Genomic DNA, 27,492 nt, shown 5'->3' on the forward strand with positions numbered 1-27,492 from the left:
CAGTAAATATTTATTCGGAGGAAACCGGAATACCCGGTGGAAACCCACGCAAGCACGGGGAGAATATACAAACTCCACACAGTTAGGGCCATTATAAGTCTTTATCACATTCCTTTTACACCTTTTCACATTACTTTCTAAACACAAGGGACTTTTCTATCCTGTATAGTAAAAGGCTCAATTCAAGTGTTGTGCATGGCAGCGGCCACTAGATGGCGTCCGATGGAGGCGATCCAAGTGTCGCTCCACTCAGCACGCACAGCCGTCATTGCTGACATTACTGTGTTGTTGTTCTGTCATTTTGACGGGCTGGTAACTAGTTTAAAAATAAATAAATCGCTAGTGGGGACAGCTATGTGTATCTTTATGTTAACTTTATTCTAGAATGAACGGATGTAGTGACCAGAATAAAATTGTGCCCTAATCATTATACAGGTCCTGCACTTTCTAACTGACATTAATGTGTCTTCTGTTGGGGAAAATACAAATGAAGATCTTTATTCTCAGATGCACATTTCTTTCCTTTGTCTCCATATTGCAGCATCTTGAAAGCCCTCAGCACAAAAACGTTGTGGAGGGCCCAGATTACAAGGCCCTGGATGACCTTATTGCCACCCTGTGCGCGGACTGGGAGGAGCACTGAAGGTATCATGATTTCTGTATTTACTTTCACATTCTGTTATACTATTTACACAAAACAATATAAACTTGTATCTTATTAAGCTACTCATAGAGCAGGGTGTGTAATGCTGGGCACCAGTGTCGGACTGGGGCGTGAAGGGCCCACCGGGGAAATGCAGTGGTAGGGGCCCATTCTTAGATGCTTGGCTAATCATTAGTGCATGTCTGGGCCCAATGATAAATAATATATATAGTAAATACGGCTAGTGCACACATGATAATGTACCAGATTCATAACAGCAATGCACTGTAGAAAATATACCATAGTCCTGTGTATAATGTAACATATGCAATTAATTTATAATTCAAGTGTACAATCTGGAAGATTCTAGAGGAGGGGGTGGGCCCCCCAGGCAGTGAGGCCCACCGAGGGTTTCCCCTGTACCACTGTGGGCCAGTCCGACCCTGCTGGGCACACACCTATACAATCCAGGATCTCGGATGGTGATCCTATCTTTGGCACTTCCCCATAATGACAGCGACACGCTTCTGTTATGAGAAACGGAGGCAGCCGCTGCCTCCTCCCCGCCTCCAAATGGCAGCAAACTGTCAATCACTTACAGTCTGACGCCTTACTGCATCCTACGTCACAGACCTGCTCTACACATGAGCAGTACGGGTCCGGTGCATGCGCAAATATTTTCCTCCCATTTTTATTGTAGTATAAACACTATATGAAATATATTTTATGAGACTGCGTTTTTATTAACAATTATTAGTATTCATATCTTATGCCTTTAATCTATATTCATTTATATTGTTGTTCTAATTATAGATCAAAACACTTTCACCCAGCTCCTGTGTGTGCTGGACTGCTTGGGAGCCATTATCCGATATGCTCTGCTGTCACCTGCTGCGACTCCCGTATCTCCAGCCGGATATGAAAAACCTTATCCTTATGTACCACCAAAAAGCTCTGTGAGCATATCACTATCACCATCTATCTTTAAAAAAAAAAAAAAAAAAAATATATATATATATATATATAGATTGTATGCAGCAGAGCTAGTGATCTATATACGGCTCCTTCTTGTTTATATTATGCAGGCACCATAATTGAGAAGGTCACCATATGAATTTTAATCTTACGCTTATGCAATAAACTGTCATTTATTTGCTTTCGGTTAGCATGGAAGTTCTGATTTTTTATGATATAAACATAGCACCAGGGGTCAGTACTCCTATATGTTTTTACTGAAGGATGCAGGGCCGGTTTCGGGGCTTCTTGCGCCCCGGGCGGAATTAGGGTCGTGGCTTCATACAGGAGGCGTGGCCAGTTACGCCCCCCTGTACTGTAGTAGGATGTGCGTTGCGCAATGACGTCATCGCGCACCGCACAGCAAAGGTCCTCTCCACGAAGGAAAACTAGACGCTAAGCGTCTAGTTCACTTCGTGGAGAGGACCTTTGATGTGCGGTGCGCGATGACGTCAACGCGCACCGCACATCATTACAGTTAAGGTCCTCTCCAGGAAGGGAAACTAGACGCGTAGTGTCTAGTTTCCCTTCACAGCGGTCAGCCCACGAAGGGAAACTAGACGCGTAGCGTCTAGTTTTCCTTCACAGGACAGCGGGACAGCGGGCAGCGGCAGCGGGGGGCACCACAGCAGCAGCGGATCTTGCCATGGTGCGGCGCCCTCCGGAAGGTGGCGCCCCGGGCAAAAGTCCTGCTTGCCTGTGGCAAGATCCGCTACTGGAAGGATGGTAACTCTAGGGCGGGCATTAGGGTAGTAGGGCCAATGTGCCGTGCTCTTTCTTTCACTATATCGCTACAGGAGGCATGAAGATCCAAAAGTGAGGTATTCAGAAAGCACGTTAGGGCCTCTCCCTTAACCAGTTCAACCAGTCCCACAATGTGGAGGTTGTTTCGTGTTAACGATTCTCCAAATCATCCAGTTTGTCATGACAGGCAAATGCTGCTTATGGCAATCCTCACGCTGTTGCTCGGGAGAGAACACATCCTGACATGTCTTAAGCTGGGTACACACTGGCCGATATATCAGCCGTTATATTGCCCTCCCAGTTAGTAACATCAGTCATGATGGATTGGGCAGTGTATATGCACAACACACTGCCCGATCCGGCTATAGATATATCTGCAGATCCATTGATCAGCAAATATATCTACCAGTGTGTTTCCAACTTAAGTGTGAGCTACTGGCACTGGGGGCAATGTCTAGTTACGACACTGGGTGAAGCCATGGCTGTTAAAGGGAAAGATGCTGCAGAGGTTAGCGTGGGCAAAGCAACAGCCTTTACCTCCAGCAGTGCGGGTGCCATTGCCATCTTGGAATCGCACCATACTCTCTCCAGGTGCTGGCACTGCTGCTTTCTGGGCATATGAGAGGGGAGAAACCTCTCCATGCACTCGGGTAAAGCTGGCGATGGTGGAGTTCCATGTCTAGGGACACACAGGAGGGCTGGTGGGGATGGATTAGCTGATGCGTCAGGAGTGCAGCATTAGGCAGAGGCCATCTCCGTCATTGCCAGACCTAATCTTATTATAGAGTAACACTAGTTACCAGACCGCCAAAATGACAGAACAACATTACAGTAATGTCAGTGCCGGCGGCTGTGTGCGTCCGAATGGAGCAACACTTGAATTGCTCCTTTAGATGCCATCTAGTGTCCGCTGTTCAGCAAAACACTTTAATTCCCCTCATAGAGGTGAGGAGCAGCGTTAGGCTTTTTTTTTTTTTACATTTGTTTATTAGGCAGATGAGATACAAACAGGAACATGCAATAGTAATGTGTCAGAATATTCTCACAAAATCATAAAGATACATTGAACATCCCCCTAGGGGTGATCAAAAACTTAAATAGTCAAAGCATTGTGAGCTTAATTACTATCTGGACAAACTTATACTCATCAATGTTTTAAGATATTATAAGACAGTATAGGAATAGAAAGAGCGGCAGAGGGCGAACGAGAAGAGAAGAGAGACAGGAAAACTAGATTAAAAACCAGAGGAGGGGAAGAAAAGAAGTAATGGTGAAGGATGGGGTGACCCGGCCGGCCCCGCTCAAATGGAAAAAGACGTAAAAAAGGTATGTGAGAACGCACAATTGTTGAGAGCTTACGATAGGGCCAACCCCCCTTAACGGAAAGGTGGGGAGGTCTTGAAAAAGGACGTCCATGGTTCCCAGGTCCTAAGAAAGGCCTCCGAAGAGCCCTTTAAGATGCTAGTAATATGTTCCATAGTATAGATGTGCCATATCTTCCCTACAATTTCTCCCAGAGTGGGAGCCTCTGTGGATTTCCAGGCCGAAGCAACAGCACATCTGGCTGCCAGGACCATATGGGTGAACAATTTAGTCTGACATCGCGAGGCCCCAGGGAGGGATACGGAAAGAAGGAAGTGCTTGGGACACATGGGGATGGAAATCTCCAGGATCGAACTGAAGAGGGATCCCAGTTCCCTCCAGAGAGGGATTGGTCTAGGGCATTCCCACCAAATATGCAAAAACGTCCCATCCATTGTATTACATCTCCAGCAGAGTTGAGATGTGTCTGGGAACATCTTGGCAAGTCGGGTGGGAACATAATACCATCTATAGAAGAGCTTGTATGCATTTTCCTTTGCTCTGGCTCAAATGGAGCTAGATGCTAGGCTAGTGTAGATATCTGTCCACTCCTCGGAATCAAATGTTTCCCCCAGATCCGATTCCCACGCCCTCTCATGAGGTTCCTTAACCGATTGTCCTGGGGGTACCAGTGATCTATAAATAGTGGAAATAAGTCCTTTAGTCGAGTTCGTGTTCAGTGCAAGAACTTCTAGAGAAGTTAACGGCCTATGGTTAATCTGTGTAAGAAGCGTGGAGTGGAAATGTCGGATTTGCAGGTATTGGAAGAAGAGTGTATGAGGCAAAGCATATTTAGATTGCAATTCTGCAAAGGTTGGAAACAGAGAGTCTGAGGTCAGATCATTTAATAGTATAATCCCCTCCCTCCGCCACTGTGGCAAGGCATTAGGGTGACGGCCAGGCTGAAACAAGGGATTATCAAATATCGGGACCAGAGGACCAGGGGGCGGTGCCAAATGGAATTTACGATTAGCTGAATCCCAGACGTCTAGAGAATGGGAGACTACTGGGTGTGATTTAACGGAGCGTGAACGTGTTACAGAGGAAAGCCACAATAAAGAAGAGAGATAGTTCAAATTAAGAGAGTCGGCCTCAATTGAGACCCAAACCCTCTCAACTCTCGGAGTATTCCATTGAGTACATTGTGCTAGGGTGGCCGCTATATAATAGGCTTTGAAGTCTGGGACCCCCAATCCGCCCTCTGAAGTGTGTTTTTGCAGTGCAACACGTTTCACTCTGGGCTTCTTTTTGGACCAGATAAATTGGGACGTGGCGTGCTGAAGGTTTTTAAAGACATAAGGTGGGACCCGAACAGGGAGAGTTTGTAACAATTAGAGGAGTCTGGGCAAAAGGTTCATTTTGACGCCGTTGATACGGCCGATCCAGGAGATATAATGGCTTCCCCAGTTTTCAAGGTCTCTTTGAAGTTGGGCGAGCAGTCTGGGGAAGTTGGCCTGAAAAAGATGAGAGTAATTTTTGGTTATAGCTACTCCCAGGTATGTAAGTTTCCTTACATTCCATCGAAAATTAAACCTATGTGTTAAACTATCTTTCATGTTTTGCGGAATATAAAAGTCTAAGACCTCAGTCTTATCAGTATTAATTCTATAGCCAGAGTGTGCACCAAACTCCTCTATTTCTCGAAAAAGATGGGGCAAAGAGTGTACCGGGTCGGAAATTGTAAGCAGCACGTCGAATGCCTTTTCGGCGTCTAAACCCAGGATCATAGCCGGCTTCTTTTGTTTGTGTATTTCATGTATCAGATCCACCGTTCTACGCGTGTTATCTAAGGCTTGGCGCCCAGGTATAAAACCAACTTGATCAGGATGGATCAATTGAGGGAGCAAGGGCCCCAGCCTATTAGCCAGTAATTTTGCGTAGATCATTATGTCAACATTTAAAAGTGATATGGGCCTATAATTGGTAACAAGCTCAGGATCTCGACCGCGCTTAGGAATCACAACTATATTTGCCAAAGAAGTCAAGGCATCAAAAGAAGCACCGCGCAATATATCGTTAAAAAAATCTAGAGAGAAAGGGAGTGAGTACCGCCGCACACTTTTTATAGTATATGGGGGGAAAACCATCCGGGCCTGGGGCAGCTGACACCTTAAGATTCTTAATGACACTTAGAATTTCTATATCCATAAAGTCAGCGTTTAGGTCCAAGAGGTGCTGGTCAGAAACATGGGGGAGTATAACATTAGTGAAAAAAGAGGAAAGAGAAGGGGTATCCCGTATGTCGCGCTGGTGTGTGGTAGTAGGGAGATTATAAAGTGTTTCATAGTAGGTTTGAAATTCTCGACCAATTGTCTCTGGGTCATATGTAACGGTCCCCGTGTGATGAGACCTTAATTTGTTAATTAAGTTCGAGGCCTTTTTTTTCCGGAAGCTTATTGGCTAAAACAGAATCAGCTTTGTCCGCTTTATCGTAATATTTCTGTTGTAGTCGTCGTAAAATGAAGGCTGATCTGCGAGACAATATAGTATTGAGACTGCCTCTTAGCGTGTTTATTTGAGAAAGTAAGGTAGGGGAGGGGTGCAATTGATGTTCTAGCAATAGAGACGATATTTCGGTTTCTAGAGAAGAAATTTCACTTTGAGTCTGCTTTCGACGGTGAGATGCTGCACTAATGAGCTTACCTCTAATCGTGGCTTTATGAGCCTCCCAAACAATACTATTAGCAATCTCATCAGATACGTTAATCTCAAAGTATTCCGATATGGCGGATCTAACGTCTCGGAGAGTTGTCGGATCCAATAATAGGCTATCATCCAACCTCCAGGACCCAGACCTACCACTGGAGCTACAGAGATCAAACATGAGAATAGTTCCAGAGTGGTCTGTCCATGAGATAGGCTTTATACCTGCATGAGTAACCATCGGAGCTAGGGAACGAGAGACTAGTATCATATCAATTCTGGCATATACTTGGTAAGGGGTAGAGTAATGGGTATAGTCTCTAGCCATAGAATTTTTGAGGCGCCAGGAATCTAGCAACATCATCCTATTCATACCATCTCCTAAAACCTGTGCCGTTCGCAGTACCTCGGGGGAATGTTTAATTTGCGTAGGGGCCTTTTTATCAAGGGACGGGTCGAGCACTGCATTAAAATCCCCACCAATAAGAACATGGCCTTGTGAGAATCGCTCAATTTGCCGAAACGTACTTCGGAAGAAGCGTCCTTGGCCAGTATTTGGAGCATACAAGTTGACTAGGGTAATCATCTCATCTAAGAAATCTGCCTTCCGGGTCCACCAGGGATTTAGAGAGAGTAAAGGGAACCTTATTAGAGATCAAGATTGCAACCCCTCTTTTTTTGCATGGGGCAGAAGCAAAATAGGATTGGGGAAAGCGCCTACCTCGTAATTGGGAATGAGTGCCAGTCATGTGAGTCTCCTGGAGCATCACGATGTCAACCTTCTCCCGTCTACAGGTGTCCAGGACCATTGTACGTCGCCTAGGGGAGTTGAGACCATTATCGTTCAGAGAGAAGACCTTCAGACCCATAGGGGAGGCCGGATTTGACAAGCTTTCAAGTTCCGCTGAAAAAACCTTGAAAAATTGAACAGGGCCGGTCGAGTCAGGGGAAGAAAAGAGGAAAGAGGAGAGAAGGAGAGAAAAGAAAGAAGGAGAAAGGAAAAGGACAGAAGAACAAGAAGGAAAGGAAAAACAAGAAAAGAAGGCCTGAACAGACCAGAACCCCTTGTAGAGTAAGCCCAAGCGACAGGGCTATGTATAGTGATAGTAAGAAACATACTAAAATATAGAAGGGGGGGAAAAAAGAACATTAGGTAAACAAGGATTATAACAATAATCTCCACTGGTGGAGGAGAGAAAATCTAGGGCCGGCAAAATACCATGGGCCCCCAAACCGGTCAAAAGACCTCCCAGAAGGGGAGGAGCAATGGTAGTGGATCCGTGATGTATATACCAGAACATAAAATGGCTAATAACACCTAAAACAAACATACAGAATTATCCAAAAATCGGGACAATATACAAAAATATGCAACTAACAGAAGAAAAAACTGCCGGCTAAGACCAGGGCCATAGTAATGACCATCTAAGGCGCCAGCTAACAATAAAAAGGTAATGCTAAACAACCGTTAATAATATATGGCGTCAAGGAAGCCATGCCTAATGAATTATCTTAGCAAAACAGAGCAGAAACCTATAGGTAATTCGTCCCTCGTCCGTCTCCAGACGGAATATTAGACCAAGCGAACAGGAGTCCCAGATCAAGGCGGGGCCGAATCATTTTTATGGGCCATAACGAACTTGTTGCCAAGACACTTAAGGAGGTCGGGTACGTTGTGGTTTAGGAGAACTCGGTGGGCCAGAGCCAGTATTAGGTTCGGGAAGAATATCTAAGTCCTCAAGTAACTTTTGCCCCTGTTCCAGTGTCTTGGCCGTACGCACCGTGTTGTCCGCTAAAACTTGGAGTTGGAAGGGAAAGTTCCATCTACATTTTATATTATGTTGGCGCAGGATTCTAGTGATAGGCTGAAGGTCCCTTCGTTTCTGTATAGTAGAAGGTGCTAGATCCTGGAATAATTGGACCTGTGTGTCCCGAAATGTGATGGTCGGCGTATCTCTAGTCGCAACCACGAGCTTCTCTTTCGTCTGGTAATAGTGCAGGCGAGTGATGATATCCCGGGGCTGTTGGCTAGGGAGAAGGGAGAATACCCTCTACTCACCCCTGTCAGCCTTTCGGCCCAGTGTCAGTGTTATTAACGCCGGAATCCCGACAGGTGGCGTTACATACTGATTCCGTCACCATTATACACACAGTATAACTGAGCACAATTTGGGTGCATCATCACTTGTCACATCGGATGTTACTGGCTTGTAGGTGGGTTGCCTAATTTTAGTCTATTTCAGTCTGTATTTAAATTAAAACAAAAACAGACTAAAAAACATGAAAAAGTCAAGGTTGCTAATTCAGAAGAATAATACTTCTCAGATTTATAATCTGGAGTAGGGTGGTTTACGTGAGGATTAAGGCTGAATCACAATTGGAGGTAAAATGTGGCCCCTGATGCTTGACCCGTGAGTACACATTTCTTTATCTAACAAACATTTAATTTGAAATATTGCTTGCTAGGAATAATGGTCAGTGTTATCTGAGCAGATATTGTGCATGTGCTGGGTACACACCTGTGCGTTCAGCACCCTGTGTGGAGTCTAGTCGGTTCAGAACGTGGCCAATACTTCTGGACTGCAGCTGTGGATGGCACTCTCATCACTAGTGCAGACCCTGGGATACAGCCATGGGAGAGCCGCTTGGTCTCCCCAGAGAGAGCACATACACAGGCACATACTACTGTTCTCTCCAGGTGTAACTTAGGCAAGATCCCCCCAATTTGGTGGCAGAACCAAAGATAATATATTAAAAGGATAGCGAAGTAAATTTTCTAATTTTGTACTACATATAGTGTTCATATAGATTTTCTATAAACCCCTTAACGGCCGAGGGCCGTCCAGTTAAACTCATTCAGTGACAAACAATTATACTCAACATCTAAAATAAAGACTCGGAGGCTTAAATTTGGCAGAAAAACTTGACGGCTATTCATTTATAAGTAGTAAACTAATAAATCTAAAAAGTAGTAAAGAAATTAAGAGTATGGTGGTCAGAAAGAACGTCAGTAACAGTCCACACCAAAAGCTCTATACAAACCCAGCCAAGTCACAACACTAAAACACTAAACAAAGGTATCCACTCAACCTCCACTTGACTACCCACCCGTCTGGGTCGTGAGGCTGCCCCCGTTAAGGTGATCCAGCAGATATTAGTTAGTAAGATCTACTTGATGAAGAAAAGACACTGATATTTTGCAGGATTTTTTTTGTGTATTGTGTTTTACAACAGCTTCATATACTGTAAGTGGCCACGAGAAACCTTATATAAAATGCATGTAGCTATAGGGATCATTGTGCCTTACCAATGCAGGGGAATTGCACTGATGATCCCAATTCAATGTATGTATCTCTGACCCCCCCAAGAATATAACAGCTGCATAATGGGAGTCAGGTGCAATCAGGGAGATTGCTGGTTTATTCAGGGAGTGAGGGAGATTGCTGCTATTTCAGGGAGTCCCCTGCTTAATGAGGGAGAGTATGCAACTATAGTTAATGGTGGAATAATATATTGTCTTTTGTAGGGGCTGACACTAAGGCCCTCATTCTGAGTTGTTCGCTCGCTAGCTGCTTTTAGCAGCCGTGCAAACGCTAAGCCGCCGCCCTCTGGGAGTGTATCGAAAGGATCGCAGCGCTGCTACAAAGAAAGATTGTGCAGTTTCTGAGCAGCTCGAGACTTACTCCTAGCTTGCGATCACTTCAAACTGTTTAGTTCCTGTTTTGACGTCACAAACACGCCCGGCATTCGGCCAGCCACGCCTGCGTTTCCCCAGGCACGCCCGCGTTTGTATCTGACACGCCTGCGTTTTTACACACACTCCCCAAAAACGGTCAGTTACCACCCAGAAACACCCACTTCCTGTCAATCACTCTGCGGCCAGCAGTGCGATTGAAAAGCGTCGCTAGACCTGCATCGGCTTTTGTGAAAGTACGTCGCGCGTGCGCATTGAGCCGCATACAGAAGTGCCAATTTTTAGCCTGATCGCTGCGCTGCGAACAACGGCAGCTAGCGATCAACTCGGAATGACCCCCAAAGCCAGGAAGGATCTCCATGGAACACAAACCACGTCCCTGAGAAGTATGATCATTTGCCGCTGCCCAAGCTCCCATCTGTACCAGCCACTGGGAGTTTGACAGTGGCTGTATTTTCCTGATATAATGGAGGCATTACTATATATTGTTATTAAATTGGGGGCATTACTGTATATTTCTATTATACTGGAGGTATCACTATATATTTCTATTATACTGGAGGCATCTGCTATATATTTGGTCAAGTCTGTGATTCTGTGCCTGGCCGTAACACTGGGTGGAGTTACAGCGCTGGGCGGAGGCAACGACCTCTGCTCTATGCCAGCACACCACTAGGGAGGCGGACACAATCCCTAGGGAACAGCCGCCACTGGACGGACGCCTTACCGTGGCCGGCCACACAAGAGCGGGATTAACGGGGGGTGGGTGGAGGGTCACTACCCCGGGGCCCCTCAGCCGGAGCTCTGTCCCCATTCAGATTGCCGGGGCAGGAGGGATCCACGCTGGCGGGGGCAGAGTGCAGGCTGTGCATGCGGCTTCCTCCTCTCGGGCGGGGTGCTGGAGATGCTGCTGGCGGCGGAGGCTGGAGATTGCTCGACCGTGCTGCCCAAGAGGAAGAAGCCGCATGCACAGCCCGCACTCCGCCCCCGCCAGCGTGGATCCCTCCTGCCCCGGCAACCTGGTGTCCTCTCTCCCTGCTGCAGCGCTCCCGTTGCCTGTGTGACCAGCCCAGGTGAGCAGCGCTTGCAGCGGGGAGGAGGGGGGGGGTTGATGGTGATGGTCATTTGGGGGGGTGATGGTTATTGGCGGGGGGGGGGGGGGATGATGGTTATTGGCGGTGCCCCCAGTGCAGGTCTCTGTGGAACGAGGTGACATTCACCAAAAGCCTGTTGTCTAAATGCTGCAGCCTAAAAAGCCAGAATGACTCTCACAATGAGTCCTACTCCCCCAGTCCCCCCACCCCTCCCACACCCGCATCACCCCTGCTCCCAACCCCTCACCCATGGCACCCCCACCCCTCCCCTACGCACAGCACCCCTGCTCCCGCACCCCCACCCCACCCTCGCACCCACCTCCCACCCAACCGCACCACCACGGCAACCGGCCCACTCCCCCACCCGCAGCACCCCTGCAGCCGCTCCTCCCCCCCAAACACCCACGCACCTGCCCCTCCACCACCCGCAACACCCCCACAGCCGGCCCTCCCCAACTGCGGTAACCCCACACCCGTCCCTCACTCACCCACAGCGCCCTCGGATCCCCTCCCCATCCCCGCACCTGCCCCTCCCCTACCCGCGGCGCTTCCGGACCACCACCACACCCCCGCAGCCGCCAGTCCCCCACCCACAGCACCTCCAGCCCCTCCCCCACCCCCATCATCTATAGACACCTTTCCCCGTTCGCGGACCTACCACACCTTCCCCTCCACCACCCCAAGCACCTCTGGACCACCACCTACAGCACCTCAGGACCCCCTCCCCCATCCACGGCTCCCCTGCAGCCACCCGCAGCATCTACATACCCCATCCCGCACCCACACCTCCCCCACCCGCAGCACTTTTACAATCCATCACCCAACCCCCCCTGCAACCCCCCCTCCCCCTACACACACCCACTACCACCCCTCCCCCTACATCCCCCATCCGTCCCATCCCACACCCACACATCCCCCACCCACAGCACTTCTGAAACCCATCACCTAAGCTCACCCCCCTGCACCTCCAAACGCACACCCCTACATCGCCCCTCCCACACACACACATCACCTCCATACCCCCTCCTTCATCCACAGTCCCCCTCCCCCACCAACAGCATCTACACTCCCATCCGCACCCGCCCCTCCCCCACCCACAGCACCTCTAGACCCCCTCCCCCATCTGCCCCCCCTCTACACCTACCCCTCCCCCACCCACAGCACCTCTGCACCCTTTCCACCATCTGTGCCCCTGCAACCACCCCTCCCCCACCCGCAACACCTCTGGACCCCCTCCCACACCCACCCCTCCACCACACGTAGCACCTCGGACACCATCCGCAGCTGCTACAAGTGATTCCCTGATTCGGGGGTGATCAGCGGCATGGATAGGCACCTCCACACCACTGAACCCACCCGCTTTCCAATCTCCCCCCACACACTCTGAACTTCTGTGACTATAGTTGCTACCAATGGACATTGGATTAATAAGAAACACTAATACTGTGGCCATTATGTGTCTAAGCGACACTGCTACCTGTGGCCACTGTGTATAAGTGGCGCTGCTACCTGTGGGCACTGTGTGTATAAACACAGCTACTACCTGTGGCCATTGTATCTAGAACCAACTCTGCTATCTGTGGGCACTGTGTGTATAAGCGACACTGCTACCTGTGGCCATTGTATATAAGTGGTGCTGCTACCTGTGGGCACTGTGTGTATAAACACAGCTACTACCTGTGGCAATTGTATCTAGAACCAACTCTGCTACCTGTGGGCACTGTGTGTGTATAAGCAACACTGCTACCTGTGGCCATTGTGTATAAGCGGCGCTGCTACCTGTGGGCACTGTGTATAAGCGGCTCTGCTACCTGTGGCCATTGTGTGTAGAACCAACTCTGCTACCTGTGGTCACTGTGTGTATACGCGGCTCTGCTACCTGTGGTATTGTGTGTATACGCGCCTCTGCTACCTGTGGTATTGTGTGTATACGCGCCTCTGCTACCTCTGCCCATTGTGTGTATAAGCGCCTCTGCTACCTGTGGCCACTGTGTGTATAAGCACCTCTGCTACCTGTGGATATTGTGTGTATAAGCGGCTCTGGTACCTGTGGCCACTGTGTGTATAAGCGCCTCTGCTACCTGTGGGCACTGTGTGCATAAGTGCCTCTGCTACCTGTGGGCACTGTGTGCATAAGCGCCTCTGCTACCTGTGGGTATTGTGTGTATAAGCGGCTCTGCTACCTGTGGGCATTGTGTGTATAAGTGGCTCTGCTACCTGTGGCCATTGTGTGTATAAGCGCTGCTGCTACCTGTGGCCACAGCACTTTGGTGTCTTATCTATAGCAGTATATACTACACTATGTTATTCATTGTGCCCTGTGGCCACTCTGCACGCCCTCATAAAGGGCTATGCCCCCTTGACAATCGCACACCCTTCCCCCTTGCAATATTTACCCACTGCCATAAAAACATTTTCAGGTAATACTCCATATAATAACAATTATAGCACAGTTGAAGCCCGTGCAGGGGTTACCGGGTCTTAGCCTCTTGCAACAGTATTTTCTCTCTAACAGCATGCCTCTCTTTATCCTCTCCCTACCACCCTGACTCTCCCTATCCTTTACCGATCGCACAGCGTTTCTGTACATTCCCTTTCTCCCCCCCCCCCACGCCTCTCTATCTTTTCTCAACCAGACACCATTTCTGTATGCCCTCTATACTGCCCTGCGTTTCTGATTCTGTTACCTACCGGCCTGCGTATGTTCAAAGACCTGCAGGGGTTAACGGGGCGTAGCCCCTTCCGACGGTGTGAAGAGCGCCCGTAGGGCGTGATGAATCACCTAGTTACTATATATTTTTAGCCTTGCCTCCAGATTCCCCAAAAAAAGGGTCTGTGTCATGTGGCCACGCCGCTAGTGTCATGTAGCCACTCCCACTAGCAGCATGTGGCCGCGCCTCCTCACGCCCATTTTTTTTTGCTATCAGTACCACTAAGAAAGACTGTGACGGTCAGTTACCACCCAGAAACACCCACTTCCTGTCAATCTCTCTGCGGCCAGCAGTGCGATTGAAAAGCGTCGCTAGACCTGCATCGGCTTTTGTGAAAGTACGTCGCGCGTGCGCATTGAGCCGCATACGCAGAAGTGCCAATTTTTAGCCTGATCGCTGCGCTGCGAACAACGGCAGCTAGCGATCAACTCGGAATGACCCCCAAAGCCAGGAAGGATCTCCATGCAACACAAACCACGTCCCTGAGAAGTATGATCATTTGCCGCTGCCCAAGCTCCCATCTGTACCAGCCACTGGGAGTTTGACAGTGGCTGTATTTTCCTGATATAATGGAGGCATTACTATATATTGGTATTAAATTGGGGGCATTACTGTATATTTCTATTATACTGGAGGTATCACTATATATTTCTATTATACTGGAGGCATTACTATATATTTTTAGCCTTGCCTCCAGATTCCCCCCAAAAAAGGTCTGTGTCATGTGGCCACGCCGCTAGTGTCATGTAGCCACTCCCACTAGCAGCATGTGCCGCGCCTCCTCACGCCCATTTTTTGTTGTTGCTATCAGTACCACTAAGAAAGACTGTGTAGGGCATTTTGTGTGACTGAACAGCATAAACTCACCGGACTGGGCATTTTAGCATGTCAGTCAATGTATCACTGCGGCCTGTCAGGGGTTAAGGCTTTTGGGGGTGGAACGTTGTGTATGTGCTGTTTGGATATGATTGGTCGTGATAGAGTCAGGGGGGATATGGGAATTCAGCCTAGTAGTTTCTGCCTCTTTCCAGTTTTATCGTTGCCCACCCTCCCGCCCTGTGGGAGGCATGTTTTAAAGTTTTAATACGATTTGTTTGTGTTTGTGTCAGCTATTCGGTGGCCGGTTCAGAACGGTTATTTCATTTTCATTTATTAATCCTTACGAGTTGTGTTGTGGTCAGGGGTAGTGGCAGAAGGTCGACCCCTGGCCATTGAGGGGCAGATGGCCCATGGTTGGGTTGGATTCTGGGTGGTCAGGGATGGTGGCAGAAGGCCGATCCCTGAACATCTGGGCAGAAGGCCCTCCAGCATTTAGGATATTATTTCAATTGCATTTTTAGATATTTTATTTTCATGTGCTGTCTGCTTTATGCGGGGGCGTATCTACCCATTGGCCAGGAGGGCACTCGCCAGGGGCGCCGGCAGAAGAGGGGCGCCGCCTGGAGGTGCCACTCGCGGCCAATGGGTATACTTACATAGACTAGGCACTAGTAGGCAGTTACCTGTTCGGACCGGAGACATGCACAGCAGTCACTCGGTATAATTAGCGCCGATGACCGGCACCAGACTTTAGTGAAGCAGCACTAAAACTACAACTCCCAGCAGCCCTTGCTGCCGGGAGATCCGGGCAGCAAGGGCTGCTGGGAGCTGTAGTTTTATTTAGAGCTGCTTCACTACTGTAGCGCACGCAGGGGGGTTTCTGAGTACCCAGAAACCCCCCACCCCCCTGACAGAGACACTCTTGTCCAGGGTCCCCAGCCACAAAAGGAGCTGCCCGGCGATAGTCGGCTACAACTAGCAGCGCTTCCGCGTCAGGTGGCTTTCATGTCCATACCACCTGACGCGGAGCACCCATAACGGAACCTGCAGCGGCCGAGCAGCTTCAGCGTGCCATTATTACAGCGCCTCCCAGCTTGTGGAGAGAGAGAGGGAGAATCGCCCCACCAGGCAGTGTAACGGAGGATGGAAGCTCTGTGTGTATCCATGCTGTGTGTGTAAGTATGCTATGTGTGTATGTGTATGTAAGTGTGTTTGTAAGTGTGCTGTGAATGCATGTGTGTATGTGTTTGCCCTGTGTTTGTAAGTAAGTGGCCTGTGAGTATGTATGCTACAGTGTCGGTGTGTGTTTAAGTATGCTGAGAGAACATAATAGACGCATTCCTTATAGTGGCAGGATGATTTTTCTTATATGGTGGGCACTTTAGTTCAGAAATCCAGGGTCCTTTTAGCTAATGCTTCATTTAAACTGTGCCAGACGCCTTATCAATAGTGCCTCATAATGTTCCAATACATGCAATAATAGGCAACAAAACCCAACAACCGCATGGCATAATATGTTTTAATGCATCAATACAATGAAATACACACAAAATATAAACACTCAAAAAAACTGGGATCAAAGTAGTGGTAGCTGTAATGAGTAAATTACCCGAAATAACGGATCTCGTGTTAAGCAGTCGGGATTCCGGCATCGGTATCTTGACCGCCGGGATCCCAACCTTCAATAAAGTAACTACATCCCCTCCTCTATTTGTCTTTCACCGAAACCAATACCTGCTACTGGGCTGAGTGACCACTCGCACTCAGGACATTAATAGCAGTGATGCAGTGAGTGGGCCATGCAAGCAATCCCAGGTCAGTGCTACCATCCCCTGTCCCAGCCCAGTGCCTCCCTATCTAACCAACCCTCACCTATCCCAGTGTCTCCCCCTCCACCATCCCAATGTCTTTCACCCTGTTAGTCCAGTGTATCCCCCCTTCCCTCACCAATCGGCCAATGTTCCCCAAGCACCTGCCCCCCCATCTAACCCCCACAGCCAGTACGGTGTGTGTGTATATATATATATATATATATATATATATACACACACACACACATACACACACACATGTGGCGTAACATGTATAAGGGGTACTACTGTGACACACATGTGGCGTAACATGTATAAGGGGTACTACTGTGTGGCATAACGTGTATAAGGGGTACTACTGTGTGGCGTAACATGTATAAGGGGTACTACTGTGTGGAGTAATGTGTATAAGGGGTACTACTGTGTGGCGTAACCTGTATAAGGGGTACTACTGTGTGGAGTAATGTGTATAAGGGGTACTACTGTGTGGCGTAACGTGAATGACGGACACTAATGTGCGGTGTAATGTGAGTAAGGGGCACTACCATGTGGTATAATTTGAATTGTGGGTACTATTGTGTGACCACTGACCACACTCTTTTTCAGCCTTCCTCATTTTAAATATGGGGGGGGGGGGCGCCAGTCCCTTACTTTGCCAGGGGCGCTCCGACCCCTAGATACACCCCTGGCTTTATGCTATGTGTTATAAATATTTTTACCGTTCTTCTCCCTGCCACCTTAGTTAGAGAGGGAGTTTTCATCCAAGTTTAGCATTATTAGGCCTTCCTCTTAGTCAATAAGAGCCGACCCATTTCACGCCACATTTGGTTGACAGTGTCATTATTTATTTAGATAAGTGGGCTTGAATAATGTGCGGACGCATCTGGACCTGTGAAGTTTAAATATTTCTACTTGCACCACTGCGTACCATGGAGTTATACAGACGTTTGTTGCTACATAGCCATGGTCGGTCTTAGGAAGGGGATCAGAACCTCCTGTAAGTGACTGCTAATTAGGTAATAAAGTTTTTGCTGCATGTCTCCTAGCTAGGCTGTTCTTGTTAGTATTTTTAGTATTTTATTTCTCTCTACTCTGTCGCTCTTTTTTGCTTTTTATCGCTTGTTGTCTCTCTCGCTGTTTACTTGTACAGTACGTGCAGCTGAGATATTGCATTTACTCCAAACATCCGCAACAGAAAAATGTCATGCCATGATACAAAAATGTCCGCCATCTTCACATGAAGGTAAATAAAAATAAAGTAATGTGGTTTCTGACTACTAACTTACAGGGGTCATCATACACAAAAAATAACATTGTTAACAAATGGTCAAGCAACCAATTAATTTAATTCTGGACCATTTGATACGGATTGACCCACAAGATTTATCTTATTTACTAACAAATATCTGGCATGCATTTACTAAGTGGACACTCAGTAGGTCAGCATCAATAATGTTGACACCAGAATATCGAATATTATAATGTCAACATGGACAAATTGTCGACATGTGACACATTAACAACATTAAAATGTCAGGGTTAGATGTTGACATTGTGTTGACATGATGAACATGTTGACATGTACTCTGTTGACGTTTAGTACATGAAGTTGAAGGTAGACACTAGCAATGCATTGCATGGAGCTAGCCACACCCCACAGCACAGGCCACACCCCTGTGCAGACCACGCCCCTGCAGTGCTGGTCACACCCCCTATGGCAGCACACAATAGGCCTTTCATGAATTTTATCTCCAGGCCCACGCTGACCTTAATCCGGTACTGAGGTCACTCACACACACAGCACTGTAGTTATTTGCTACACATATAATTACTTTAATTAGGTGTTATGGCAGATGAAATGTAATGAGATAAGCGTAGACAGTAGGGAATAGTATACACTGAGAGGGAATGGACATAGGAATTCCAGCTGACAGAAAGGCGATGTATAAATTCTTGGGATGCACATGAAGTATAAATACGTTCACATACCTCATTACTACAGTTATAGTGATAAATTATAAAGAATGGTCAGAACAAAAAAAAGTTTTATTTTAAGTCAACAATTTACAAAATATATTCAAAGATCAATAAAAAATGGAGAGCAGCCATGAGCCTGACTGCCGACACCATTGTTACATCATAGATGCTTCCATGGTAACTCCCAGCTCACTGCATCAACTGCCGTGTTCAAGGGTTTGAAGCTCACTAGTTATTTGGACTAGATAACTGCCGACATGCCGTCCAGGTTTTGCCAGTTTTTTAGCTGCTTTTGCTGCTGTTTTCGCCCTATGAAAAAATCTAAACCTGTAAAGGTAATATTATAATTTCTATTTATATTCTTATTATTATTACCATCTATTTTCCCTATATTTGTATAGTGCCAGTATTATTTATTGATACACTTCACATAGCGCTGTACAGAGAATATATGAATAGGCGAGTAGATGAAGGCGTTATGTAACATTTTTCAGGTTTTTTTTTTTTTTTTTTTATGAATGAAGGTGAATTAGGGATTATAGTAACAATGTTACTATGGCCTTTATTTATTGTTCCTCTCTGCCTCTCCCCTCTGACTGCCATTACATTTTATTGTGATGACATCATTTTCATCAGCAATTTCATTTATTATATAGATTTACATCTGTTCCTATACCATTGGGGGAGCTGCATCAAAGCTTGGAGAAAGATAAGGTGTAACTAATCAGTCAGCTCCTAACTGCCATGTTACAGGACGTGTCTGAAAAATGACAGTTAGGAGCTGATTGGTTGGTAGTTTATCTCTCTCCCCTTTATTACTCTCTAAGGATTAGTACATCTGCCTCTAAGTGTTGCAATTTTGGCCCCATTAACAATTAATTATATTTCCAACATAATTTAATAAATATGAAATGCTCTGTTAATATAATTAAATTGGATCCATCGTATACTCAACAATAATCAGTAAGCATTTACTATAAAAACAAAAACCTGTTAATAAATGAATATATTATGTACTCCATAATGCTTTTACAGATGTAATCGTTTAAAGCTGTATAGCAGTGGTGGGGAACCTTTTTTCTAGCCAGGGCCATTTGGATATTTATAAAATCCTTTGGGGGCCATACAAAAATTATCAACTTAAAAATGAGCCTGTCCCCAGTAGATATGCCCCCAGTCAGTAGTTATGCCCCCAGTAGATATACCCCCAGTCATTATTCCCCAGTAGATATGCCCCCAGTAAGTATTCCCCCCGTCACTTGTTATGCCCCATTAGATATGCCACCAGTCAGTTGTTATGCCCCATTAGATATGCCCCCTAGTATCGACGCTTACACACACACATTAAAAGAAAAAAAACACAATACTCACCAGCCCCGCTCCTGCTTCCAGACCATTGCCTTCCGCCTGGACGCTCGCTCCTCAGAACTATGGGAGAGAAGTCATAACATCTCTCCCATAACACCGCACAGCAGCACACGCACACTGCCAGAGCCGGAAGCCGTAGCTCAGGAGTGAGCTCCTGCTTCCGGCTGCTACTGAGGGTAAGAAGCCAGGCGCCCACTAGTAACAAAATCTCAGCGGGCGCCCGGCTAGGTGAGCCTGGCTGGGCCGGATCAAGTGGCTCTGCGGGCCTTATACGGCCCTCGGGCCTGAGGTTCCCCACCCCTGCTGTATAGTATCAAACACCTGAATAGGTAAATGCAGAACACAGCTTTTTCATGTGAGCAGCATCTTCCATTGCTTTTATGGAAGCTATAGTAGACCAGAGGTTCTCAAACGCAGCCCTCAAGGCACCTGACAGTCCAGGTTTTAGGTATATTCATGGTTTCAGCACAGATGGTTACATGAAAATGACTGAGGTGCTAGTTAAGTCACCTGTGGCCAAGCAAGCATATACTTAAAAACTGGACCATTGGTGTGCCTTGAGGGCCGCATCTGAGAACCTCTGCTATAGACTATCCCTAAATAAGAAATGGAAAATCATAGCAAGTCAGTGTCCAACTCCATCAGTCTCACGGGGTGTGGTATGGCTGACCGATGGTCTCCTGAACGCCGGTCAGCATACCGATGCCAGGATCCCGGCAGCAGACCAACGCCGGGATCCCAGCGGGGAGGGGCGAGTGTAGCAAGCCCCTTGCAGGCTCGGTGGTGACCTGCGGTTCCCACGGGTTCTATTCCCACTCTATGGGTGTCGTGGATACCCACAAGAAGAAATAGTCCCTGTTGGTCAGCATGCCAATCGTCGGGATAGTGAGGGGGCGGGATTTTGGGGGAGGTCATGTGACCATTGGTCTGCTGACCGCCGGTCACAAGAATACCACCCATCTCAAGGGCACCAGTCTGATTTCTAATGCAGCATGCTAAGATCTACAATTAAAATAATTATATTTATAGAAGAAAAAAAACAACCTCTTGCTTTAAACAGAATGTACACTATATTTAGGCTTCCCATACTATCCCTTTACACTGGGACACGCATGAATTACACAGGTTCTGTGGCTGGACGACTTTAATCCTGCATTTCATCTGGCTTTTATCAGCCACAGAACCTGTGTAATTCATGAGTGGCCCGATGTAAAGGGATAGTATGGTGAGCCTAACCCTAGTAGTCATCTTTTGCAGAGTTTTGTTTTGGGATTTTTTAACGCCATATATTTATATATTTCAGCACAAGACTTTTTCCTTGGTGCCCGTTTATGAAACCTCTTCTGAGTTTGGAGTCTGTTGCTGGTTATTCTATGCTACGTTTTCACAATTTGTAATGTTTTTAGCAGGTTAGAGCGCAGGAGGTTAAGGAGCAGGAGGTTCCAGCGCTAGAAGTTACAGAGCCGGAGCCCAAACCAATACCAGGTCTGTGCTTCTATACCATCTTTTATATATATGTTGCTTTACTCCGTGATAATAATGATAAAAGACGCGTACTTGGTGTTTTATCTGTTTAATCATTTTCTCCTCTGTTAGTTATGAAACTGATGGATCCATTTATTAAAGTGGAAGATGTCAGCCGGTGAGTGTTATTGTCACATACACCCAATGTATGATCAGTCACGTGTCACATACGTGTGCCTATACATGTGTGATATGTTTTATACGTTTCATTTTCTTACCAGTGTAGAAAACTCATATTTCTAACTAGCAATCCCAAATAGCTTCTTCTTCTTCCTCTTCTTCTTCATTCAGCTGAGCGGTGAGAGTGTTACTGTATGTCCCATCACTGTCTGCCCTCCCACACTCTCCTGTGCAGTCAGCGACCACTACTGTAATAATATAACCTCATATCTTCCTGTACAGCCACTACAGACCATTGTTTGGGCTTCGCCTTATATTTGAGTGTCCCTATGGCCCTAGTCACCCGATGGACACCAAGGAAAGGTCTGTTTTATTTTGCTATACTTTAAGGTCCACTTATCAAATTTGAGTGATAGAAGATCTAATGAGCTACTTTCTGGCGGCCAGTCAGGGTCTTTCTGTGCACACATGACCCAGGTCACATGTATGTACAGCTGTGGAATCTTAGGGTGGGGTGTACTAAAGGAAAAAAGCAGTAAAACTCCTGTTTACGTGTGTTTTACCGCATTTTCAAATGTACTAAGACCTGGCTGCCACTTTTCTTTGCGGAAGGTATAGCCATCTTTCTATGGAGATACCCTATAGAAGCCTATGGACTTCTTACCGCATCCCATCGCACCCGCCGCCCAGCGCCACTCACGTCGACCCCCCCATACCTATATGCAGGCAGCTCCCGTCGTAGTCCCGAATCCCAGCCTACTCCTCCCCCAGGAACACAGCCTTCTGTATTTCCAGCTGCAGGGAAGAGGAGGAGGAGCCCGGGACTGACAGAAGATGTCGCCTCCCGGTGTTGGGAGGTGACAGAGACCCCTGGAGGCCCCCACACACCCAATCTATGCAGGGGGCAGTGGCGGATTTAGCGGGGGGCGATCAGGGCGAACGCCCCCCCTACATATACCAGCAGCAGGATGGAGGCCGGGTCCCGCTGCGGTATTGGGAACGGGTTGGAGAGCGGTGCAGCACGGCGGGGGACGAGGAGAGAGAGGAGCGTCCTGACGCGCGTACAGTGACCTCTGATCTGAGCACGCCCCCTCCTTCCTGTACGCGCGTCAGGGCGCTCTCTCTCTGTCTTCGTCCTCCGCCTCGCTGCACCGCTCGGAACCCGTTCCCAATATCGCGGCGGGACCCGGCCTAGGTGTGTGTGTGTGTGTGTGTTGTGTGTGTGTGTCCCATTTCTCCCCCCTCCTCTCTTCTCCCAGCATTGTGTCCCTGCATTCTGTTGCCTCATTCAGTGTGCTATAATGTGCACTTCGGCTCATACAATGTGCTATAAAGTGAATTTTGGCTCATACAGTGTGCTATATTGTGCACTTCGGCTCATACAGTGTGCTATAACATTGGCTCATACAGTGTGCTTTAACGTTGGCTCATACAGTGTGCTATAAAGTGAATTTTGGCTCATACAGTGTGCTATAAAGTGAATTTTGGCTCATACAGTGTGCTATAACATTGGCTCATACAGTGTGCTATAACATTGGCTCATACAGTGTGCTATAACGTTGGCTCATACAGTGTGCTATAAAGTGAATTTTGGCTCATACAGTGTGCTATAAAGTGAATTTTGGCTCATACAGTGTGCTATAAAGTGAATTTTGGCTCATACAGTGTGCTATAACGTTGGCTCATACAGTGTGCTATAAAGTGAATTTTGGCTCATACAGTGTGCTATAATGTGCACTTCGGCTCATACAGTGTGCTATAACATTGGCTCATACAGTGTGCTATAACGTTGGCTCATACAGTGTGCTATAAAGTGAATTTTGGCTCATACAGTGTGCTATAAAGTGAATTTTGGCTCATACAGTGTGCTATAAAGTGAATTTTGGCTCATACAGTGTGCTATAAAGTGAATTTTGGCTCATACAGTGTGCTATAACGTTGGCTCATACAGTGTGCTATAAAGTGAATTTTGGCTCATACAGTGTGCTATAACGTTGGCTCATACAGTGTGCTATAATGTGAATTTCAGCTCATACAGTGTGCTTCAATGTTGAATTTCTTTGTAAGAATATCCTAATGTCTATCCCATGCATGTTTAAATTGCCCTACTGTCTTATCCTCTACCACCCCTGATGGAAGGAATGGCGATTTGGCAGTCTGTATCACCAGTGCGCAGGGTTCTCTCCACTAACTGGCAACATTTTATTAGTAATGGCAACAATAGGACATTTTAGAAGCGAACGGGAAGGGCATTACTAAGTGGGAGGGGCTATGATTAGGGGGAGGAGTCATAATTCTTAAACCGCCCCCCCCTAAAAGTTAAGTCTAGATCCGCCACTGGCAGGGGGCCACTGCCATTGCATTGCATTACTAATGGCATATGTTAGTACATATGCGATCAGTGCAGACGATGGCCCTCAAAGATTATTAGTACATCCCGCCCCCAGTCTAAAGAGAATAGATGCTCTATGTTTATAATAATTATTTTGTGAGCACCTCATCTGCTATTACCACCTTGAGATGGGCAGTCTGTGCTACAGGTAACACCGCTGTACTGCTATATATGTGCAGCAAGTAGTGTCACCAGCTTTGCCAGGGGAAGTTATTGCAGGAGATCCCCCGGTGATGGTCAGCGTGGTGATACCAGGAGTTGGCCATCACAGGCTGCAGGGAATGGTACATAGGGAGATTCCCTAATCCGGCAACTGCTGTTTCTTTGATAAATCAGCTTGTTTCCCCATATAGATGTGTATAATGTAGGTGTAACATGTTGCTGCTGACAGTGACTGCTCCTTGAGCGGACTCTTTCTTTAGATTTAGTTATGTATTTGGTTATGGCGCTATTAGAAGGCATGTAATGCGCTGCTGTAGTTGTATTTATTGCCTCTAATCTGACTGTTATTCCCTCAGTGAGCATAAGACCGCAGCTCACCAGGGCCCCACCAAGATGCCAGGGTACTGCGAATGCTGCAGGTGCATCTACCCTGATCTGGAAGAAGTAAGTACTGAATGATGTATGTGCACTGCCTTAGTGTAGTAGGTATTAGTTACAATCCTGTGTAAGGAGCAGCGGATGACCTGGGGATCCTCACTTTGGGAGGGGGCAGCAAGGTAGGAGGTGCTCGGGAAGTGGGCAGCTGCGGGTGGCTGCTCACAGGACGAGGGGAAGAGTTGCCTACTTTACCAGGCATCCAGAACAGTAGGGAAGTATGGATGTCCTGCCTATTACTGTGTCTATTGGGCATGATAATTGTCTGCAGCGTTCAGAGTGCAGGGGCAAATGCAGGATTTCTAGATGGGGGTTTCCAAATGAAATAACAATCTCCCGTCTACGGAAAACTGGAGCAAGCGCAGTATGCGGGGGGAGCTGGAGAAGAACATAGTGGGGAAGAGTCTTTAGCCCTGAGCTTACTTATCTCAAAATTAAGGGTAGCTCTGAGAGATGTACCTTTGTTAAACTTAATTCAGACGGGCTGAAAAGTGGGTATTGGTGGGTGGGAGGGTCGGTGGTGGTGGGTATGAGAAGGTGGGGGGGGGGAGCTCTAGGCTAAAATTTTGCAAATAATGCCGAGAAACCTTGTAATGGCACTCAGTGCAGGGATCAGGGATGTGCATTACCTGGTATCACTGTGGTGGTTATTGGGTAACTCACATGTAAAGCTGTGTCCCTTACTTATGTATTTCCAGTTATTTATATAGTGCACACATATTCCACAGCACTTTACAGAGAATATTTGACTATTCAGATAAATCCCTGCCCCAGTAGTGCTTACAATCTATAATCCCTAACAGCATTATAGGCCTGGGTAAAGCAATGCACTGGGACCCCTACACACCCATTCACAGGAACCATTAAAAAGTTAGAACATGCTCCTCCTACGGTCATGCAATGTCTGTCCACAAGCTTCCATACAGTAAATGGGCTGTCGGATCTCTGATTGGTGGATAGCACCAGCCATCCACCAATCAGCATGCTGCCTCAGGCTGGGAGGCAGGTAGAGAATGAGTCCTCTCTGGTCTGACTGTGTGACCACCACCTACCCCTGCTTGATGGCCCCTAGAATTGTGGGACCCAGGGCAGCTGCCCAGTGTGCCTATACATTAAGATGACCTGATCACATATACACACACATACACACTAGGGTTAATTTGTTTTGGTGGGAACCAATTAACCAACCAGTAAATATTTATTCGGAGGAAACCGGAATACCCGGTGGAAACCCACGCAAGCACGGGGAGAATATACAAACTCCACACAGTTAGGGCCATTATAAGTCTTTATCACATTCCTTTTACACCTTTTCACATTACTTTCTAAACACAAAGGACTTTTCTATCCTGTATAGTAAAAGGCTCAATTCAAGTGTTGTGCATGGCAGCGGCCACTAGATGGCGTCCGATGGAGGCGATCCAAGTGTCGCTCCACTCAGCACGCACAGCCGTCATTGCTGACATTACTGTGTTGTTGTTCTGTCATTTTGACGGGCTGGTAACTAGTTTAAAAATAAATAAATCGGTAGTGGGGACAGCTATGTGTATCTTTATGTTAACTTTATTCTAGAATGAACGGATGTAGTGACCAGAATAAAATTGTGCCCTAATCATTATACAGGTCCTGCACTTTCTAACTGACATTAATGTGTCTTCTGTTGGGGAAAATACAAATGAAGATCTTTATTCTCAGATGCACATTTCTTTCCTTTGTCTCCATATTGCAGCATCTTAAAAGCCCTCAGCACAAAAACGTTGTGGAGGGCCAAGATTACAAGGCCCTGGATGACCTTATTGCCACCCTGTACGCGGACTGGGAGGAGCACTGAAGGTATCATGATTTCTGTATTTACTTTCACATTCTGTTATACTATTTACACAAAACAATATAAACTTGTATCTTATTAAGCTACTCATAGAGCAAGGTGTGTAATGCTGGGCACCAGTGTCGGACTGGGGCGTGAAGGGCCCACCGGGGAAATGCAGTGGTAGGGGCCCATTCTTAGATGCTTGGCTAATCATTAGTGCATGGTCTGGGCCCAATGATAAATAATATATATAGTAAATACGGCTAGTGCACACATGATAATGTACCAGATTCATAACAGCAATGCACTGTAGAAAATATACCATAGTCCTGTGTATAATGTAACATATGCAATTAATTTATAATTCAAGTGTACAATCTGGAAGATTCTAGAGGAGGGGGTGGGCCCCCCAGGCAGTGAGGCCCACCGAGGGTTTCCCCTGTACCACTGTGGGCCAGTCCGACCCTGCTGGGCACACACCTATACAATCCAGGATCTCGGATGGTGATCCTATCTTTGGCACTTCCCCATAATGACAGCGACACGCTTCTGTTATGGGAAACGGAGGCAGCCGCTGCCTCCTCCCCGCCTCCAAATGGCAGCAAACTGTCAATCACTTACAGTCTGACGCCTTACTGCATCCTACGTTACAGACCTGTTCTACACATGAGCAGTACGGGTCCGGTGCATGCGCAAATATTTTCCTCCCCTTTTTATTGTAGTATAAACACTATATGAAATATATTTTATGAGACTGCGTTTTTATTGACAATTATTAGTAGTCATATCTTATGCCTTTAATCTATATTGATTTATATTGTTGTTCTAATTATAGATCAAAACACTTTCACCCAGTTCCTGTGTGTGCTGGACTGCTTGGGAGCCATTATCCGATATGCTCTACTGTCACCTGCTGCGACTCCCGTATCTCCAGCCGGATGTGAAAAACCTTATCCTTATGTACCACCAAAAAGCTCTGTGAGCATATCACTATCACCATCTATCTTAAAAAAAATAAAAATAAAATAAAAATAAATATATATATATATATATATATATTGTATGCAGCAGAGCTAGTGATCTATATACGGCTCCTTCTTGTTTATATTATGCAGGCACCATAATTGAGAAGGTCACCATATGAATTTTAATCTTACGCTTATGCAATA

At 46.8% G+C, this 27,492-nt stretch overlaps 1 protein-coding gene across 4 annotated transcripts; it reads left to right on the plus strand.

Moving 5' to 3' along the window:
- The first annotated feature begins 292 nt into the window (after positions 1-292).
- LOC134970190 (protein DBF4 homolog A-like) lies at positions 293-27,492 on the plus strand. 4 transcript variants are annotated; one of them, XM_063946208.1, is made up of 10 exons: positions 293-435; positions 542-645; positions 1,457-1,599; positions 17,686-17,778; positions 21,287-21,365; positions 21,477-21,522; positions 21,807-21,887; positions 24,435-24,522; positions 26,243-26,346; positions 27,159-27,492. In XM_063946208.1, the coding sequence occupies exons 4-9, from the start codon at positions 17,773-17,775 to the stop codon at positions 26,342-26,344; spliced, it is 402 nt and encodes a 133-aa protein (XP_063802278.1). In that variant the 5' UTR covers positions 293-435; positions 542-645; positions 1,457-1,599; positions 17,686-17,772; the 3' UTR covers positions 26,345-26,346; positions 27,159-27,492. The 4 variants fall into 4 exon arrangements, with proteins under 4 accessions (XP_063802278.1, XP_063802280.1, XP_063802281.1 ...); XM_063946210.1 differs by having other exon boundaries at positions 21,290-21,365; XM_063946211.1 differs by lacking the exon at positions 21,807-21,887.

The sequence above is a fragment of the Pseudophryne corroboree genome, chromosome 11, assembly GCF_028390025.1.
Source record: "Pseudophryne corroboree isolate aPseCor3 chromosome 11, aPseCor3.hap2, whole genome shotgun sequence".
Taxonomy (NCBI): Eukaryota; Metazoa; Chordata; class Amphibia; order Anura; family Myobatrachidae; genus Pseudophryne; species Pseudophryne corroboree.